Source organism: Aquarana catesbeiana, linkage group LG05 (assembly GCF_042186555.1).
Source record: "Aquarana catesbeiana isolate 2022-GZ linkage group LG05, ASM4218655v1, whole genome shotgun sequence".
Taxonomy (NCBI): domain Eukaryota; kingdom Metazoa; phylum Chordata; class Amphibia; order Anura; family Ranidae; genus Aquarana; species Aquarana catesbeiana.
Window position 1 is genome coordinate 480438721 of NC_133328.1, and position 22909 is coordinate 480461629.

At 45.7% G+C, this 22909-nt stretch overlaps 1 protein-coding gene across 3 annotated transcripts in view; it reads right to left on the reverse strand.

Moving 5' to 3' along the window:
- Positions 1-22909, reverse strand: part of KCTD1 (potassium channel tetramerization domain containing 1) — a 218793-nt gene that overhangs the window by 118321 nt on the left and 77563 nt on the right. The window contains exon 1 of one of the 3 annotated variants that reach the window (XM_073631506.1): positions 14731-16857. The exons of the other annotated variants lie outside the window; for them this stretch is intronic. Within the exon in view, the coding sequence (XP_073487607.1) occupies positions 14731-16524 (1794 nt within the window). The 5' untranslated portion in view covers positions 16525-16857. Of the gene's footprint in view, positions 1-14730; positions 16858-22909 lie in introns of those variants that run through there. 3 annotated transcript variants of the gene reach the window in all.

Genomic DNA, 22909 nt, shown 5'->3' on the forward strand with positions numbered 1-22909 from the left:
CAGTTTATTTAAACCAAAATCACTGCTATTCACAGAAGGGTTGAAGAAGAGCTGCACTCCTCCTTTGTGATCCACCCTGAAAAAGTAAGTGACTTTTGTCTACAGCAGTGGTTCTCAACCCTGTCCTCAAGTACCGCCAACAGGCCATGTCTTGGGAATTTCTCTTAGATAAAATAGTTGTCCAAAATACCAAGCCATTGACTCCGATTTAAAGCACCTGTGCAAGATAAAGGAAAACCTGTTGGCCTGTTGGGGGTACTTGAGGACAGGGTTGAAAACCACTGGTCTACAGCACCCTGGTCCATTTAATTGCATGCTTCACAGTTTTCTAACCTAAAGTAGTAATTGTTTTTCTTCACCCTAGCTTTTAAAAATGAGCCTCAGGCCTGGTTCACACTATTCTATACCAATATAACCTTTGCATAGCAATGCACTTTATTGTGCTTAGCGATGTTCAGCTTTACTGCAGCCTATTGTCTTTTATTGAGCCTCAGTGCATCCAGAAGCTCCTGCTGTATTTCTTTTCCCACAGTACCCTGCAATGCACATCATTGTGGATGTGTCTTCCGTAGAGATGAGCTTGGGTGTCCTCCAAACTCATCTCTAACAGAACTTTACTCCAATGAGCACTCCCACCCCACAGCTGATGTAAACAAAGGGGCAGGCTGCAGGGGAAGAGATGACCGCCTGCAACTCAATGGAGTAAAAAAAAAAAGAGAAAACGTTTGGAGTCCTGCTAGAGATGAGTTTGAGGGATGTCTGAGTTTATCTCTAGTCTTCAGGTGCAATCCAAAATCAACAGCAATCCCCCTACACCTCATGTTGCAGTGTTCTGTAGTAAAATGCTAGGTGTGAATGGGCCCCAAGGCTACTTTCATACTGCTCCATTGAAAAAATGTTGTAAACATGTATATGCACATTTTCACTTGTGAAAAAGGGCATGTGACTTCAAAAACGCAACCGCATGAGCGTTTTTGATGCATTTTTCATTCATTTTAATTGGGAGGTGCGTTTTTTTTTTTTTTACTGCACCAAACATGCACAAAAAATGCAGCAAGCAGGATTTTACAAAATGCAGTGGACCCACAACCGATCAGTGTGAAGAGTTCCATTTCATGGTCATGCTTTCTTCTTCACTTTTTTTTTTTTTTATGCAAAAGTGGAAGAAAAACTGATCAATTTGAAAGCAGCCTTTAAAGTGGTTGTTAATCCACAGGGTTAAATTTACATTATCCTCTCAGTTGATTCATGTAATGTCCCCCTGTGACTGTGTTTTATAAAAAAAAAAAGCTATATACCTGTTTACAGAGCGCAGATTGGCGCTCACGTCACCCGCCAGTTCTGTTCTCTCTCGGCCTAAAAAGCTGCAGTGGGCGGGGTCGAGGATCATCGTCAGGAGGGGAGGAGGAGAGAGGCGGCCCCTCCCGCTGCAGCTACCATCCGAGAAAGGAGAGAGCCGGCGAGTTATGTGAGCGCCGATCTGCGCTCTGTAAACAGGTATATAGCTTCATTTTTTTATAAAGCACAGTCACAGGGGGGCATTACATGAATCAACTGAGAGGATAATGTAAATTTAACCTAATTTGAGCAGCAGGAGGGGAGGGGCGGGCACAGACACAGAGCTGACAGGTAGGGAAGGGAGGGGGGAGGGGATGAAAGAGAGCACAGAGGAAAGACAGGAGACACAGCGGATGACGGAGGCATGTAAACTGACTACAGTGCCAGGGCTCAGCAGCCATGATGTACCGTGGTCCGTTTACAATCATGAGGGCAGAAACTGGCAGGATCAACCAGGTATTTCAGGTGATAGAAGGGGCCAAATGTCACAGCAAAAGCAGTGTGCTGTATAACATGCTTTAAAGGAACAAGGTCTTTATTTTTTTTAGGTTAACAAACACTTTAAGGCAGGGGTAGGCAACCTTTGAGAGGTGGAGATCTACCTGAACAACGTCAAGGAGATCAAAGATCACGAGTTGCTCCTTTTTATATTTTTCTAGGAAAAGAAATTTACTAACAAGACCAAAATAATAAGTATGGAGCTATTATTCCTGCCACGGCCACAAACCAAAGCATCATGGCTGCAGCATGTATACACCCCTGGCCGCTGCCTCTGCAGCTAAAGGGGGAGCGGTTGGGAGGTCGTAAAACTGCGGCTCAATCATTACTGCCTCCCAACAGCTAGTGTTAACGAGCCCTAATGCACACACTACTTTTCAAAGTACCACCAAAGGCTTTGTTTAGACTTGCAGTTTTGAGTCCGCATTGTTGCCGCCTGCCGACTGCCTCTCCCAAACTGCAAAAGGCAGCAAATGGGTATGCTTACATGTCGGGGCTGCGATGCTTCACTTCATCCCCACAACAAAGTTTACCTGTCATGTAGCAAGTTGCAGACAGCAAGCCCGCAGAATGCTACACATTCAAGTAGATAGGGAAGCACCGCAAACACCCCACAACCGCATGCAGTGTGGCATGACTGTGGGCAAAAATGGTGTTAAAATAGGCGGTAAGGTGTTACATCCCTTCCTCATGGCCTGTCAGTAGCCTCTGAAGCACGATCTGAATGCAAATCAAGCTTCTCCCATAGCCAAAACAGGAAGTGAGAGAATATCCCTCCAAAGTCATGAAATCCATAGTATGTGTGTGAACATGTCTCTAGGTCAGTCTCCCATCTTCACCTCCACTAACACACAGACCAGGTGCTGGCCCCGTTCATCACAGATTCCAATGAGCAAAAAAAAGAATTCTGGTTGGCTGCACATCCATTAAAATCACCTTTATTGCAGCAAGTTCATAAAAACATGTAAAAAACACAAATAGAGGGGAACAGCATTACCAGCTAACGGGTTTCACGCTTTCTTAGTGCTTAGTCATAACTCACTAAGCTGTCCAGTTCTGGGCACCAGTCCTCAGGAAGGATGTACTGGAAATGGAGCGAGTCCAAAGAAGGGCAACAAAGCTAATAAAGGGTCTGGAGGATCTTAGTTATGAGGAAAGGTTGTGAGCACTGAACTTATTCTCTCTGGAGAAGAGACGCTTGAGAGGGGATATGATTTCAATATACAAATACCATACTGGTGACCCCACAATAGGGATAAAACTTTTTCGCAGAAGAGAGTTTAACAAGACTCGCGGCCACTCATTAAAATTAGAAGAAAAGAGGTTTAACCTTAAACTACGTAGAGGGTTCTTTACTGTAAGAGCGGCAAGGATGTGGAATTCCCTTCCACAGGCAGTGGTCTCAGTGGGGAGCATTGATAGCTTCAAGAAACTATTAGATAATCACCTGAATGACCACAACATACAGGGATATATAATGTAATACTGACACATAATCACACACATAGGTTGGACTTGATGGACTTGTGTCTTTTTTCAACCTCACCTACTATGTAACTATGTAACTATGACTAAGTGCTAAGGGAAAGCAAAACGCGTTAGCTAGTGATGCTGTTACCCTCTATTTGTGTTTTTGGACATGTTTTATGGACTTGCTGAAATAAAGGTGATTTTACTGGACATGCGGTCAACCAGAATCCTTTCTTGCTCATGGAATCCCTAGTTGTCACCAGAACTAGTGTCCCCATTGGTAGATTTCCCCTATATTACTGTTTTGGAGACAACCCACAATTTAGGATTTTCTTTCACTTTCAACGATAATGATACATTTAACAAATATAGAAGGTGAATCTGGGGATGGAGACAGCAAAAAACTTGACAGTTCTAATCCCTCTCCACCCTATCCAAACTAAAACATTTGCATTTCATTATACTTTAATGATCCTAAAATTTGCATGGCTTAAAGAATTCTATACACTAAGGCCTCATTCACACAGCCAAATCGGCCATGGTACGACTAGTAACTTGCAGACGACTGCAACCAGGGGCCCAAATTTGTGTTGAGAATCTGTACAAGAAAGCTTATATCCAAGGATAATCATCTGTGCCTAACAGCTCCCTATGCTATTACTTCCGAACGCTGGCAGGCAGCTGCTGTCTCTGCAGCTTGTCATTGCTTTGTACAGGCTTCCTGACAGCGGCTGTCCGCACACACTGGGGTTCCAGTTGAAGGTTTCCACAAATTACTTCCTGTACCAAGGTCAATTTTGCCATATGTATTTTTTTTCCTCTGTGGAATCCTTTTCTCTGGATTTAATAAAGTGGCTGTATGATTAGTTCTAGTTATCATTATAGGGGTCAATCAGTTGCAAACACGTGTACATCTCTGCATCGTCTTCTGTGAAACAGTAATAGGATAAAGCACAGTGGTACAAGCTGGAACACCTGCATGCTTTGGTATGGGCCTATATTAGAGACTGAAAAAAAAATCTCTTTGGGCACAAATTGCTACTAAGTGCTACTTAGAGGTCGTTTTTCGATGGTAGTTAGGAGATTAGTCCCATAAGATTGGGTGCAATGTCAATCCCACCCATCTTGCGCATGCACACCTGACTCCCTAGAGGTGAAACATTTGGTTTACACATTGCCACAGTAATGGCAATGTATAAAGTAAATTAATACATACAGCACCATGATGTACATGGCATTACTATGCCTCTGTGGGCATGAGGCACACATACTGTGTATAGACAGCACTCTAGTGCAGGGTTTCTCAACTAGGGTTCCTCCAGAGGTTGCTAGGGGTTCCAGGAGCAATGAGAAATGTCTGTCTCTCAGATAAGTTCCCACTGACACCATTTATCATTTTAGCTATCTGTAAGGCCTGGTTCACACCTATGCAGGTTGCAGTTGATGCATATTCCAGATGCATTTTGCTTTTTTGAATACATGTTTTTTATCCATTGAAGTCTATGGAACCAAAAACACAACCTGCTGGTCCCTGGCCCTTTCCATAAAATGCACAGATGTGAACGTGACCCATAGGAAACCATGTTAAATGGACTGTAGTGCAGGCCTGAGAGGGTAATTCTTCCCTGTGATCACAAGTGTAAGGAGCATTCTTCCCACTGACCATTACACTAATGTATGTTTAGCAGGGGTTCCCTGAGACCGAAAAGTTATTTCAAAGGTTCCTTTGTGTTGAAAAGGGCTGAGAAAGGCTACTATAGTGGGAAGAATTTGGTTTACATGTTGCTGCTACTAGGACAACATGTAAACTAAATGATTCCCACTAGAGCACAGGATTGGTGGCAAGGATCGGGATGTGCCCCTGACCCAAATTGGCAGTGCAGATAAAACGAGGCACTGGAAATTTTTACAGGATTGCAAAATAAAATAAGTCTGTACGGACCCCTAAGTATGTATTTTATACTTGCCATGTAATAACATTTCTAACTGTCCATTTTTTTTCAGGATATAAGTGAAGTTCCTTCTCTTCTCTTAGTCAACACAACAGAGAAGAAGAGAGGCGAGTGGGGGATAGATCGCTCAATCATCCTACCGAAAATCCCTGGTGTGGGAACTCACAATAAAAGTAATGTGATACAAACGAAGAGATCGCTCTCATGAGATTATGAATAAATGCTGCAATGTAATAGTGTTTCAGAAACTATTAGCGATTGAACTCCTCTCTACACCATAGACTTGAATGCAGCAGGAGACTAATTGCTCATTTAGGAAATTCTTGGGTGATTTTACCTCTTTAAATATATCCCATGAGACCAATCTCATGAGATATAGATCTCCTGAAGGCCAAATAATCACCTGCACTGGTACAAAAAAGGAAGTTTTGCACTAGGAGATTTGCTTCAGTCTCCACAACAAAAAAATGCCCCATGTAGCTTTAGCTTTATTCTGTAAAACGATGTGCATTCACTCTGATCACTAAACATCACTGACTGAGTGAAATACTCGTATTCACCTGTAAAAAACCTCAGGAAGTGTTCGAGTTCTAAATGATGAGGGCAGGTGGTCTAAGAATTGTTACTGGGAAATGAAATTGTTGTTGCACTGTTTAGCAATGTGGATGGAATGATATGCTATGATACTGAGAGAAATGTACAAGCGACCATTACTGATCTTCTGCTAAGAATATTAGCATTCTAGTTTAATACCATCCAAGTTACTGACCTTGGATAGTACAGAAGGAAGCCATAGAGGTCTCAATTTTCTCCTGTTCATCCTGTGGGCTGAATGAGAGAAAATCAGTCAATTTTCCCCATTCACACTAACAGCATTGATGGAGGAATCTCCATTACCATATATTGTATTCAGGCAGCCATGGCATCCAATAGAAGTGACCACATCTCATGGGATGCAATCCTTATTTGACCAATCATTTAACCCAGCTCAATCAATTCTTAAATTGACTTTTTTTGAAGCCAGATGTTGCTTCCACCCATGGCTGATGACCAATTCAGCAGAAATCGGTCACAATTTGAGTTGGCTTTAGTCAGCTTCAGATTAGCAAATAAGGTGAACTCATTGTCAGGCTGGTTCAACTAAACCACATCTGAGATTGATTCTCTCCCTTCCCTGCTGGTCTGTACTCACACTGACTAATAGCCTAGGCTTAAATTGATGCAGATTTTGATCTAATTTTCAATGCAACTTGGATGTTGTTTGCATATTCTATAGGGCCAAAACCACGCTGAAATTGTACCAAAGTAGTACAGGAACCTTTTCCAAAGTCGCATCTGGAATCTCACCAGTGTGAGAAGAGCCCTAAGCCCCCATCACACATATGTGGTGTGGGAAAAGTGGCAATCCCTGTTCATTTCCAGCACCACACTGAAATCACACTATGGGGTTGATTTACTAAAGGCAAATCCACTTTGCACTACAAGTGCACGTAAAGTGCATTTAGAAGTGCAGTCACTGTAGATCTGAGGGGAAGATCTGAAATGAGGGGAAGCTCTGCTGATTTTATCATCCAATCATCAGCAAGCTAAAGTGCTGTTTTTTATTTTCCTTGCATGTCCCCCTCAGATCTACAGCGACTGCACTTCCAACAAGTGCACTTGTATTGCAGAGTGGATTTGCCTTTAGTAAATGACCCCCCCCCCATTTGCAAACCCCTGCGGGTGTCAATACAAAATTAATGACACCCCAAAAGGGTCACAAACACAGTGTGGGTTGCCTGCACCAGATCGCATAGTACAAAACGACCATTTTTTGGTGTGATGCAGTACGATTTGAGCTCATTGAACATTAATGGGCTTGTGAATTGCACAGGAATGTGGTACGGTTCCTGTATGATTCACATGCAAATTATAGTGTCAACCAGGGCTAAGGGAGCGTTCCCAGGAATACTTACAAGTGCAACCAGGCACACTCCCCTGCTAACCAGACCAGCGACAACTGTTTCACCTCTATGGAAAGAACTGTGTTCCGGGATGGAGCTACAGCCAACATAGAGAGCTGCCTTTAGGAAACAATTGGGCTACCAATCAGAATGGGACAAGTGTTATATGAACTTGGTCTCCTGGACAGTTTAGAAAACTAAGAACCTTAAGTCTTCATGTACACATAGCCTACTTTGACCCCTGGCCGCGGGAAAATGCAAAACGCAGCAAAATAGCACAGCGATTTTACAGCCGGCGGTCAAAACATTCCTATCCTGAACGCGATTCTTCTGCATTCAGGGGGTTGAACCTCCCCTAACCGCAGCAGCTCCTAAATGATCCTAAAAGCCTGTGTGTACATGGACACATTGGGGTTGATTTACTAAAGGAAAGTCCACTTTGCACTATAAGTGCACTTGGAAGTGCAGTCACTGTAGATCTGAGGGGAAGATCTAAAATGAGGGGAAGCTCTGTTGATTTTATCATCCAATCATGTGCAAGCTAAAATGCTGTTTTTCGTTTTCCTTGTATGTCCCTCTCAGATCTACAGCGACTGCACTTCCAAGTGCACTTGTAGTGTAAAGTGGATTTGCCTTTAATAAATCAACCCCACTGGCTTTTCTGGAGTTGAATTTAGGAGCTTTGGCAACAAAACACCAAAAACTCCTAAACTCAAGCTTAGGAGCTGTTAGAGTACATGAAGCATAATGATATTTCTTCTTTAATTTGTGTTCATAAAAATCCTGGAGTTCAACTTTAACATACCAATGGGGTTTATTTACTAAAGGCAAATCCACTTTGCACTACAAGTGCACTTGGAAGTGCAGTCACTGTAGATCTGAGGGGGACATGCAAGGAAAATAAAAAAAAACAGCATTTTTGCTTGTACATGATTGGATGATAAAATCAGCAGAGCTTCCCCTCATATCTACAGCGACTGCACTTCCAAGTGCACTTGCAAGGCAGAGTGGATTTGCCTTTAGTAAATAACCCCCAGTGTGTGTGTGTATGTGTGTGTGTGTATATGTGTATGTGTGTGTATATATATATATATATATATATAAAATCTGTGTAAATTGTTAGTATATATGAATATAGATGAAGCCAACATATCTTTATCTGTTGCTCATCGCAATCGGTAACGTGCCATCACTCACAGGCTAGAAGAATGTAATCAGGCTTTATTTTTGGAAGACTAAAGCTAAAGAAGTAACAGCCCAGAAATCACTGAGCAGGATTTAAAAAATCTTCCAGAGAAATTAAAGTTTTCTGCCTTTGCAAAATGTGTGCTATTTTGTTAGTTCTAACCGGGAAAATTATATTGTAACAGATGTGCACAAGATAGACAAACGTACAAATGTGACTGAAAATTTCCTACACCTGCTAAAAACAAACTGTGCAGAAATACGGAGTATATATTGATTTTGTAACTCTTTCGTTTTCCCTGGGAATCTCATAGAGTGACTATACAATTGTGTTTTGCCATAATCCAGCCACTTAATTCCAGAGAAGATGCCCTTTTTTAGCCCCAGCTGTGGTGGGTAAGAGCTGGACTAATTCCAAGAGCCTGGTAATCTAAACACCCTAAAGATATAGAAGTGTGGCTTTTTCTGATTGTTACTAGAAGTGGTATTCCCTGACCCCTCACACTTTCCATCTTCCTGCATTCTATATTCAGACATTTGCTGTTCTCTTCCCCATTTCTGTTCTATTCATATGACATTCATGTGAACACTCTTTCATCTACAGATCATAGGAAAAACATAACTTTGTTTCTTACCAAAAACCAGAGGAAAGACAGAAACAAAAATATGCACAAAGCTTTACTACAAGACAAAAAACCCAACTGATCAATCAGAAATGTTTAGCATGTCCCACAAAGCAAATGTTCTCATTTAGCACAGTACTGTTTTCTTAGCTAATATTTTTCTAGTATGAATGTACTGATGGCATGTGTATGTCCGGTCTAAGGATCTATCAACATTCACTACTGAACGTCCACAACTTCACATGTATGATCTAAGAGATCGGGTTTAGGGAAATGGTACATACCACATGAAATAAACTGGATATTTTATCACATACACAAAGCTGGCAACACCAATCTTGCTGCATCTCAAGAGTTTGTGTCAATACTGTACATTATTTATTTCAGTTCTATAGAGGAACCAGAATACCTATATGAGTATTACATACAGGGCTTGTTCACACTGGATATGCTGAACTGCAGTAATCAGCACTGATCAATGCCAGCTCAACATAAGGACACAAGAAATCAATTGTTCTCTATTTGCCCTGTTCACACCATACCTGTGTAGTGTTGCGCGTTGTGTCAAAATGCAGCATGTCTACATTTTTCTGCAGTGTGAGGCAGATCACCACGTATTTCAGCACCCACAACACTCTAGTATACATTTAAAGGTAGTGTCATTTTGTGACATTTCAATAAAGTAAAAAAAAAAAGTAAACAGTGTAATGTGACATAACAACACATCGCACAGCGCACACCAGTGTGTATTATATGGAGCATATATTTGGGGACTGGTGTAAATGGATTGTCACTGACACTAGTCTTTTGAAGCTTTTCTGAAGACCAAAATAGACTGAGGGGTTTATTAACTAAAGTCAAATCCACTTTGCACTACAAGTGCACTTGGAAGTGCAGTCGCTGTAGATCTGAGGGGGACATACAAGGAAAATAAAAAACAGCATTTTTGCTTGTACATGATTGGATGATAAAATCAGCAGAGCTTCCCCTCATATCTACAGCGATCTACAGTGACTGCACTTGTAGTGCAGAGGAGATTTGACTTTAGTAAATAAACCCCAGTGACTAATGATACCCAAAATAAACTACCGAAAGACTGACTGGTCATTCAAGTGCTTTTCATCACTAATGTATTATTATTATAATATCATTAGAACAAGCCAATCCAAAAACAGTGGCGACAGGTTCTCATTTCATTGCTTGATCTACAGTATATTGAGAACACAAATGTAATGAGGAAAGTGAACCATGATACTTATGCAGAATTGTTTATATATTTGTTTTTACAGTTACAGCCCTATGGGGCATACTTCTAAAGCAGTGAATGTGACTGTCATCAAACACTGTCGTTTAAAACACATTCACCAAGAAGATTATTTTGCAGTGATTATTTGCTGAATATCAGATTAACTGTTTTAGAACTATGTCCCCAAAAATAAATAAGACAGGTTCCACTTTGTACACAATAATTATTAAACCATAGAAGGGGTCTACAACCTGGAGCAACCCAGATGTCTCTCTCTGTTACCTGATCAGAATTGCCCAGTGGTCCATTTTTGGCAATCTGAAATACATGGCATTAGATGGCCATTGGCCATCTGCTAACAGGGGAGGTCAGATGGGACATGTTGGTTGTAAATCTGTTATTTTCCCCCAAGAGTTAGGGGCCCATTTACACTCGGTGCATTGGTACTTCACTGGGCAAGACAAGGCTGTTTGCTTTGTTTACCTTTGGCTGAGTAACAATAGAGTAATGAGCACTAAAAGGGGTACAGCATGCAGAACTATTTTTTAGTGCAGTGTGGTGTGATGCAATCCACCACATCCCACCACCGTCATTAGAAGTGCATGAAACGTCACTTTGTGACATTTCTATAAAGTTTCATAAGAAAGAAAAAAGCGGCTGTGCAATGTGTTATTTTCAGAGCAATAGCACCAGAGCCTTCATTCTGGACACCAGTGGTTACGTTTTAACACAGTTGGTGGTGTGAATGGCCCCTTAGACAGCGCTGGGAACTACCTACCTTCTCCTTCCTCCTATACTCTCTACTTAGTTATACATGCATGTTCAGCTCAGCCGAACATTTAGGGGACTGCTGACCATCACATATGTCTTCAGGCGGCACGATCTGACCACCCAATATCTCTAAGCCACACAGACCCCCTTTATTTCTTATATGATGAAAACATCAGGAAATCTAATGCCCCGTACACACGGCCGGACTTTGTTCGGACATTCCGACAACAAAATCCATGGATTTTTTCCGATGGATGTTGGCTCAAACTTGTCTTGCATACACACGGTCACACAAAGTTGTCGGAAAATCCGATCGTTCTAAAAGCGGTGACGTAAAACACGTACGTCGGGACTATAAACGGGGCAGTGGCCAATAGCTTTCATCTCTTAATTTATTCTGAGCATGCGTGGCACTTCGTGTGTCGGATTTGTGTACACACGATTGGAATTTCCGACAACGGATTTTGTTGTCGGAAAATTTTATATCCTGCTCTCAAACTTTGTGTGTCGGAAATTCCTATGGAAAATGTGTGATGGAGCCTACACACGGTCGGAATTTCCGACAACAAGGTCCTATCACACATTTTCCGTTGGAAAATCCGACCGTGTGTACAGGGCATTACAATGATGCGATCTACTCCAATATAACAAGAAAGACATTCACATGATCACAAATGTCATACTTTTCATCTTTTGGTCTGAAACATTCATTCCACACAATGAAGAAATGAGAGATTTGATTCATTTTGGATTCTCTACCACGACCGATCACTTCATGTTGGTAAAAACCATCATTTCTTGATGGAACTCTTTATTCAATGTCACACTCTTATGGAAGGTATCCTACGACTGCGGATGTGTGACCTCATAATGAGCTTGTCACAGAATTTTTAAAATGTAATTGAGAAACAAACTCAACAGTGTTATAGATTAGTTCATGAGAAAAGTTGAATATCGGGGAAATCTGGTGTAGAGGTAAGTATAGCCATTACCATCAGGCCACACCGAGCTCTACACGTGTCTTCTATATTTATGTGGACAGTGGATGTAGATCGGTAGCTTGTAGTACTGTCCTTGCCATGTCTATCAAACACTGAACATGTTTCCTATTCTTCTTTAATCTAAAAGAGTACATGGCAGCACAGCTCTGTTCTTTGTAGATTGTCTTACCTCAAGTCTACTTGAAGCTTTGCTATCACATATTTACTTCACATATATAACTCATTGGCCCTCTCTATGTACTGTATTGTCAGTTCTAATGGTATACAATAATCACACTTTGATGTGTAAATTTGATTTGCAGTGTATTTGAATACTCCAAATTTCCGGTAAAAAACTTTCTATAGCAAAGCTTTGCCTGTCACTTAGGCTGACATCACACAGGTGATTTATTTGCAATAATTACCCCCCACCCCTTCTTTTATTGTAGCGATTTTCTCATAATCATTTTACAAGGAATGGCTAACTCTTCCATTTGTAAGGGTCGCTTTACACTAGAATGCAGGCGCATTTCAGTTTAGACAGCCCTTTCATTTCACTGGGCTGCCAAACACATAGGAATGTGCAAAAACGAGTGCAGGTACCACTTTTACACATCGTTCTGCACCAATGCGGATGGTACTGCTGTATTATGGGGGTTATTTACTAAAGGCAAATCCACTTTACACTGCAAGTGCACTTGAAAGAGCAGTCACTGTAGATCTGAGGGGAAGATCTGAAATGAGGGGAAGCTCTGCTGATTTTATCATCCAATCATTTGCAAGCTAAAATGCTGTTTTTTTTTTTTTTTTTTTCCTTGCATGTCCCCCTCGGATCTACAGCGACTGCACTTCCAAGTGCACTTAGTGCAAAGTGGATTTGTCTTCAGTGACAAATGGTGGTTTAGTGGCTGCAAACACAGTGGGGGAGGGTTTACTAAAGCTGGAGAGTGCAAAACCTGGTGCAGCTCTGCATAGTAACCAATCAGCTTCCAGGGTTTTTTTGTCAAAGCTTAATTGAACAAGCTGAAGTTAGAAGCTGATTGACTACCATGTAGAGCAGATTTTGCACTCTCCAGTTTTAGTAAATCAATCCCTCTGTGTTTCCACTTGCGTCTAGCAAGGGCAGCGCATTCCCATGTGGTGCAGGAAACACGCTTTCCCACAAAGAATACTGGTGTAAAGCACTTTGTTGCTCAACGATTGATATGCAGCAGCATTTTGTGTGAAAATCGCCAGCAACAAACACTCTACATTCACCTCTATGGCTTAGATAGCAAATACTGAAAGAGAACAATTAATAGTAGAGCAGACCCGATGCTGTAGCACTATCACCAGCGACTCAACCCCTTAGCTCTGTGGTCTCCAAAGTGCGGCCCGCAGGTCTTTGCTTGCCTGTATCCGGCCCTTGAGGCACCATTCCATCCATTTACAGAAATGATGGGGCACTATTCCTTCCACTGACACCAGTGTTGGGTCACCATCCCTCCCACAGACAATAACAATAGGACACTATTTCTCCCCTAAATACCAACAATGGGGCACCATTTCTATACTGATACCAACAATGGGGCACTATTTCTCCCACTAAAACCAACGATGGGGCATTGTTTACTACTACTGACACCAGGATGTTTTCTACTCCCATGGGCCACAGTCTGGCCCCCCTAAAGCCTAAATGACAGTTAACTGGCCCTTAGCTTGGGAAGTTTGGGGACCCCTGCTCTAGCTGCATATCACTGTTATTCTCTAACATTAGCGGTCTGTCCCGATGACATTTCTACTACAAAATCACCTGTGTGACACTGGCCTTCAACCTACCACAATCTGGTTGTGCAGCCTCTGTAATTTCTACTAACAACTAACTAGTGCCAGGGCCTGCATGATTGGATACAGGTTAACTGGACAGTTAAGTCCCCATATTACAGTTTTGGTAAATCCAAGGCCCCTTTCACATGGGGACCCTCGGCTCCATCTCAGTAGAGAATCCATAGACTGATCTCTGCTGTGCCAGGTCTGAACAGAAACAGATGTCAGATATGTGACATCCGTGTCCATTCCAATTTTCCTCCATGTTGTGATGGAGGAAAAAGAGACCCATGTAATCCTTATGGGTGGCAAGATATAAGCAGATGTGTATCTACCTCAATCTTCCCACATCTGGTGAAGTCAATAAAGGAGGACCTGGATGCAAACCTATTGCGTTCAGCCCAGGAAACCTAAACAGACCTGCATGTGGGTTGATATAGGCAGACATCTGTCCACTTAGATCTGGTCACCCATGAGGATACATTACAGTCCATTTTTGATCCGTGTAATCACAGGTCAAACATAGTGGCCATGTGAAAGGTGCCTTTAGACTGTATGATTGTAGTGTGTGATGACCCTTGAGGCTCATGCACAGGGGTGGTTTTTCCCTTACAGTGCGCATACCCAGCGTTTGTGGGTGCAAGGGGGGCACAGGTGCTGCATATAGGCCACTGCTGGCAAGCCTGGTAATATTAACGACAGGCTGAAATACATGGTGGATGGACACTGTTCCTGGAGGTACTTGTTTAGAGGGTTGTACGCCCCAAAGAATTCCTGTATTTGGGGCATACATCCCTGAACACATAAAGCCCTAAATGCGACTTGCCTGGATGCCCAAAAATGCTGGGTTTTTACAGGCCAAACCACCTGTGTGCATGAGCCCTTAGCTATAGCCCCAAGAAGGAAAAGCTGGATTACCTGTACAGGGGACATCAGTGCAGGTGAAGTGACAGCAGGCGAGGCGGCTAGCACCATGTGGCCATTGGTCTCGGGGCAGGATGGCTGATGGTCACTTTTGACAGACACTACCAGGACACAGTCTGAAGGCTCTGCAGATCGCACACAGAGTCTCTTTGGAGAAGGGGGGTCCCCGGCCATGTAGATGGCCTGTCCAGAGTCATACAAGGGTCTCTTGGCAGCCTCGCTCTTCAGCTCCAGCAGCCCCCCTCCTCCGTTGGCCTTGGGCAGGATGAAGGGGTTGGGGGCAGCAGGCCTGTGCCGGGCACCGTTGACAGCTTCAGAGAAGTAGGGCGGCCCCAGCTTGGTGCCGATACCGGCGATGCTGTTGAGGGTGGCCACAGACACGGCCCCGATGCAGTGGTTGGTGTACGTCTTGGACAGCTTGGCGGCCTTAGACAACATCTGCATGCGGGTGCCCAGCAGGTTCTTGCCGATGGCCTTGTTTTCATACCAGGTGACGTCGGCCTCATTGCAATGGTCCCGGGGTCTCTGGAAGAAGGCCTTACACAGGGGGTTGCGCTTGGCCAGGTACTTAACGAAGCTAGCGTAGGGGCAGAACTCGGTGCCGGTCTCGTACATGCGTGGGAGGTTCTCCTCGTCCCCCTCAGTGCTGGTCCGCTTCTTCCCCCAGGAGGATGACGAAGACGAAGAGGAGGAGCGAGACTTGTGGTACGGCCCCAGCGCTTTGAAGTAGACAAACCGGCGTCCGTCTTCGTCCATGGCCAGGCCGAAGGAGTCCTCCTCCAGCTCTCGCTGGTTCTCACGACCCCGAGTGCAAAAGTACATACAGGTCTCGAACCAAACCTTGTTGAGGAGGCCGAAGGGGGACGAGGCGCTGAAGACACAAGATGTGTAGAGCTTCCTCAGGTCCTGCCGGGTGATGGCCTGCTTTTGCACCACGGGCCCCGCGCCCTGCTCCTCCAGCTTGCGGATGACGGCGGCCAGGGTGAGGTTGGCAGAGCGTAGTTCGGGGTCCTTGGTAAGGTCCAAGGTGCGGCAGTAGGGTGGCTCGTTCAGGTAGCGGTTGAGGGAAGAGCGGATGCTGATGAGGGAAGACTTGCTGTAGAGCTGGCCGCTCTTAGACCTGGCCTCGGCGTAGAAGGAGCGGAGTACCCGGCACAGCGCCTCCTTGTCCATACTCTCAAAGTCCGGGCAATGCGCCTTCTCGCTCAGGTACTCGCGGAAGATGCGCACGGCGTAGCGGGTGGCCAGCCGCGTGTTCTCGCTCAGACGAGCTCTCTCCGGCCGCTCCGACGACGGGGAACTCCCGCCACACATCACTCCACCACCGCCGCCTCCTCCTCCGTCCTCCCCGGGCCGCAGCTGCAGCACCATACCGGAGCAAGGAGGCTGAGAGATGACAGCGGGCCCCCGGGGGTGAGTATAGGGGGAGCCGAGCAGAGCCCCTTCATCCCACTCCAAGTCCTCCTCATCATCATCATCGTCCTCCAGCAACAGCAGCTCATCGTCCTCCTCCTCCTCCTCCTCTTCATCATCCCCGGTGATGATCCTCACCTCCTGGATCTCATCATCCTCCTCCTCCTCATCTTCCTCCTCTTCTTCTTCCTCCTCCCCGGCACTGCCAGGCTGTAGTCGGTGCTGGGCGCTCCGTGCCAGGGGGTCGCTGTCCGCCGTGCCCGGGTTACAGTCCCCGCTGCCAGGCATCCTCGCCATGTTTCCTGTGTGTGTCTCTGTACAGGCTGTGCCGCCCGCCTCTCTCTTGTCTCTGCCAGTCCCTGGGCCCGGGCGCATGCGCTATATTGGACCAACACTGGCTGCCTGTAATGACCTTCACAGACAGGGAGGAGGGGGGGGGCGGCTCCGGAGAGAGAGACACCAAATACAATGGATGGGATGGGAACCCTCTATATACGAGCTCTGATCATCATCATACACAGGGACAGTACTCACATACACGCCCCGTCCCTACCTACCTCCTACTATCACACCTGACACTCCTCACTCATCATCCTCTACTCCTCACTCATCATCCTCTACTCATCACTACAATGGATGGGATGGGAACCCTCTATATACGAGCTCTGATCATCATCATACACAGGGACAGCACTCACATACACGCCCCATCCCTACCTACCTCCCACTATCACACCTGACACTCCTCACTCATCATCCTCTACTCATCACTCATCATCCTCTACTCATCACTACAATGGACGGGATGGGAACCCTCTATATATGAGCTCTGATCATCATCATACACAGGGACAGTACTCACATACACGCCCCATCCCTACCTACCTCCCACTATCACACCTGACACTCCTCACTCATCATCCTTTACTCATCATCCTCTACTCATCACTACAATGGACGGGATGGGAACCCTCTATATACGAGCTCTGATCATCATCATACACAGGGACAGCACTCACATACACGCCCCATCCCTACCTACCTCCCACTATCACACCTGACACTCCTCACTCTTCATCCTCTACTCATCACTCATCATCCTCTACTCATCACTACAATGGACGGGATGGGAACCCTCTATATATGAGCTCTGATCATCATCATACACAGGGACAGTACTCACATACACGCCCCATCCCTACCTACCTCCCACTGTCACACCTGACACTCCTCACTCATCATCCTCTACTCATCACTCATCATCCTCTACTCATCACTACAATGGACGGGATGGGAACCCTCTATATATGAGCTCTGATCATCATCATACACAGGGACAGCACTCACATACACGCCCCATCCCTACCTACCTCCCACTGTCACACCTGACACTCCTCACTCATCATCCTCTACTCATCATCCTCTACTCATCACTACAATGGATGGGATGGGAACCCTCTATATACGAGCTCTGATCATCATCATACACAGGGACAGCACTCACATACACACCCCATCCCTACCTACCTCCCACTGTCACACCTGACACTCCTCACTCATCATCCTCTACTCATCACTCATCATCCTCTACTCATCACTACAATGGACGGGATGGGAACCCTCTATATATGAGCTCTGATCATCATCATACACAGGGACAGTACTCACATACACGCCCCATCCCTACCTACCTCCCACTGTCACACCTGACACTCCTCACTCATCATCCTCTACTCATCATCCTCTACTCATCACTACAATGGACGGGATATGAACCCTCTATATACGAGCTCTGATCATCATCATACACAGGGACAGCACTCACATACACACCCCATCCCTACCTACCTCCCACTGTCACACCTGACACTCCTCACTCATCATCCTCTACTCATCACTCATCATCCTCTACTCATTACTACAATGGACGGGATGGGAACCCTCTATATACGAGCTCTGATCATCATCATACACAGGGACAGCACTCACATACACGCCCCATCCCTACCTACCTCCCACTGTCACACCTGACACTCCTCACTCATCATCCTCTACTCATCATCCTCTACTCATCACTACAATGGACGGGATGGGAACCCTCTATATACGAGCTCTGATCATCATCATACACAGGGACAGCACTCACATACACGCCCCGTCCCTACCTACCTCCCACTGTCACACCTGACACTCCTCATCATCCTCTACTCATCACTCATCATCCTCTACTCATCACTACAATGGACGGGATGTGTGCCCTCTATATACGAGCTCTGATCATCATCATACACAGGGACGGCACTCACATACCCCATCCCTACCCACCTCCCACTAATACACCTGACACTGATCATACTCTACTCATCACTCATCATCCTCTACTCATCACTCATCATCCTCTACTCCTCACTACAATGGACGGGATGTGTGCCCTCTATACAGGAGCTCTGATCATCATCCTACACAGGGACAGCACTCACATACACGCCCCGTCCGTACCTACCTCCCACTGTCACACCTGACACTCCTCACTCATCATCCTCTACTCATCATTCATCATCCTCTACTCATCACTACAATGGATGGGAACCCTCTATATACGAGCTCTGATCATCATCATACACAGGGACAGCACTCACATACACACCCCATCCTTACCTACCTCCCACTATCACACCTGACACTGATCATCCTCTACTCCTCACTCATCACTCATCATCCTCTACTCATCACCCTCTACTCATCACTACAATGGACGGGATGTGTGCCCTCTATACAGGAGTCCTGGTCATCCTACACAGGGACAACACTCACATACACGCCCCGTCCATACCTACCTCCTACAATCATACCTGACACTCCTCACTCATCATCCTCTACCCATCACTCATCATCCTCTACTCATCACTACAATGGACGGGATGTGAGCCCTCTATACAGGAGCTCTGATCATCATCATACACAGGGACAGCACTCAGATACACGCCCCTTCACTACCTACCTCCTACTATCACACCTGACACTCCTCACTCATCATCCTCTACTCCTCACTCATCATCCTCTACTCATCACTACAATGGACGGGATGTGTGCCCTCTATACAAGAGCTCTGATCATCATCCTAGACAGCACTCAGATACACGCCCCGTCCATACCTACCTCCCACTATTACACTTGACACTCCTCACTCATCATCCTCTACTCATCACCCATCATCCTACACAGGGACAGCACTCAGATACACGCCCCGTCCATACCTACCTCCTACAATCACACCTGACACTGATCATCCTCTACTCATCACTCATCATCCTCTACTCATCACTCATCATCCTCTACTCCTCACTCATCATCCTACACAGGGACAGCACTCAGATACACGCCCCGTCCATACCTACCTCCTACAATCACACCTGACACTGATCATCCTCTACTCCTCACTCATCACTCATCATCCTCTACCCATCACTCATCATCCTACACAGGGACAGCACCTAGATACACGCCCCGTCCATACCTACCTCCTACAATCACACCTGACACTCCTCACTCATCATCCTACACAGGGACAGCGCTCAGATACACGCCCCGTCCATACCTACCTCCCACTATCACACCTGACACTCCTCACTCATCATCCTCTACTCATCATTCTCTACTCATCACTCATCATCCTCTACTCATCACTCATCATCCTCTACTCATCACTACAATGGATGGGAACCCTCTATATACGAGCTCTGATCATCATCATACACAGGGACAGCACTCACATACACACCCCATCCTTACCTACCTCCCACTATCACACCTGACACTGATCATCCTCTACTCCTCACTCATCACTCATCATCCTCTACTCATCACCCTCTACTCATCACTACAATGGACGGGATGTGTGCCCTCTATACAGGAGTCCTGGTCATCCTACACAGGGACAACACTCACATACACGCCCCGTCCATACCTACCTCCTACAATCATACCTGACACTCCTCACTCATCATCCTCTACCCATCACTCATCATCCTCTACTCATCACTACAATGGACGGGATGTGAGCCCTCTATACAGGAGCTCTGATCATCATCATACACAGGGACAGCACTCAGATACACGCCCCTTCACTACCTACCTCCTACTATCACACCTGACACTCCTCACTCATCATCCTCTACTCCTCACTCATCATCCTCTACTCATCACTACAATGGACGGGATGTGTGCCCTCTATACAAGAGCTCTGATCATCATCCTAGACAGCACTCAGATACACGCCCCGTCCATACCTACCTCCCACTATTACACTTGACACTCCTCACTCATCATCCTCTACTCATCACCCATCATCCTACACAGGGACAGCACTCAGATACACGCCCCGTCCATACCTACCTCCTACAATCACACCTGACACTGATCATCCTCTACTCATCACTCATCATCCTCTACTCATCACTCATCATCCTCTACTCCTCACTCATCATCCTACACAGGGACAGCACTCAGATACACGCCCCGTCCATACCTACCTCCTACAATCACACCTGACACTGATCATCCTCTACTCCTCACTCATCACTCATCATCCTCTACCCATCACTCATCATCCTACACAGGGACAGCACCTAGATACACGCCCCGTCCATACCTACCTCCTACAATCACACCTGACACTCCTCACTCATCATCCTACACAGGGACAGCGCTCAGATACACGCCCCGTCCATACCTACCTCCCACTATCACACCTGACACTCCTCACTCATCATCCTCTACTCATCATTCTCTACTCATCACTCATCATCCTCTACTCATCACTCATCATCCTCTACTCATCACTACAATGGATGGGAACCCTCTATATACGAGCTCTGATCATCATCATACACAGGGACAGCACTCACATACACACCCCATCCTTACCTACCTCCCACTATCACACCTGACACTGATCATCCTCTACTCCTCACTCATCACTCATCATCCTCTACTCATCACCCTCTACTCATCACTACAATGGACGGGATGTGTGCCCTCTATACAGGAGTCCTGGTCATCCTACACAGGGACAACACTCACATACACGCCCCGTCCATACCTACCTCCTACAATCATACCTGACACTCCTCACTCATCATCCTCTACCCATCACTCATCATCCTCTACTCATCACTACAATGGACGGGATGTGAGCCCTCTATACAGGAGCTCTGATCATCATCATACACAGGGACAGCACTCAGATACACGCCCCTTCACTACCTACCTCCTACTATCACACCTGACACTCCTCACTCATCATCCTCTACTCCTCACTCATCATCCTCTACTCATCACTACAATGGACGGGATGTGTGCCCTCTATACAAGAGCTCTGATCATCATCCTAGACAGCACTCAGATACACGCCCCGTCCATACCTACCTCCCACTATTACACTTGACACTCCTCACTCATCATCCTCTACTCATCACCCATCATCCTACACAGGGACAGCACTCAGATACACGCCCCGTCCATACCTACCTCCTACAATCACACCTGACACTGATCATCCTCTACTCATCACTCATCATCCTCTACTCATCACTCATCATCCTCTACTCCTCACTCATCATCCTACACAGGGACAGCACTCAGATACACGCCCCGTCCATACCTACCTCCTACAATCACACCTGACACTGATCATCCTCTACTCCTCACTCATCACTCATCATCCTCTACCCATCACTCATCATCCTACACAGGGACAGCACCTAGATACACGCCCCGTCCATACCTACCTCCTACAATCACACCTGACACTCCTCACTCATCATCCTACACAGGGACAGCGCTCAGATACACGCCCCGTCCATACCTACCTCCCACTATCACACCTGACACTCCTCACTCATCATCCTCTACTCATCATTCTCTACTCATCACTCATCATCCTCTACTCCTCACTCATCATCCTACACAGGGACAGCATTTAGATACATGCCCCGTCCATACCTACCCTCCCACTATCACACCTGACACTGATCATCCTCTACTCATCACTCATCATCCTCTACGCCTCACTCATCATCCTCTACTCATTACTCATCTCAGCTACACGCTCCATCCATATCTACCCACCTCCCACAATCACACCTGACACTTCTTACCCAGCCTGCCCATACTCATCCTCTACTCCTCACTCATCATCCTCTACTCATCACTCATCTCAGCTACACGCCCCATCCATACCTACTTATCTCCCACAATCACACCTGACACTTCTCAGCCTGCCCATACTCATCCTCTACTCCTCACAAGTCCTGCCATACAGCACTCACATCATCATCATCCTCTACTCCTCACATGTCCTGAAATCTAACACTCACATCATCATCATCCCATTCTCATACTCATCCTCTACTCCCCACAAGTCCTGCCATCCAACACTCACATCATCCTCATACTCATCCTCTACTCAGAAGTCCTGTCATACAACACTCACATCATCATCACACTCATCCTCTACTCCTCACAAGTCCTGCCATCCAACACTCACATCATCATCCTCATCATCATCCTAATTTTCTACTCCTCACAAGTCCTGCCATCCGACACTCACATCATCACCATCCTCATCCTCATCCTCTACTCCTCACAAGTCCTGCCATTCAACACTCACATCATCATCATTCTCACCATCCTCCTCCTCCTCATCATTATCCTCATCATTGTCATCCTCACCCTCCTCCTCATCATCCTCATCCTCTAC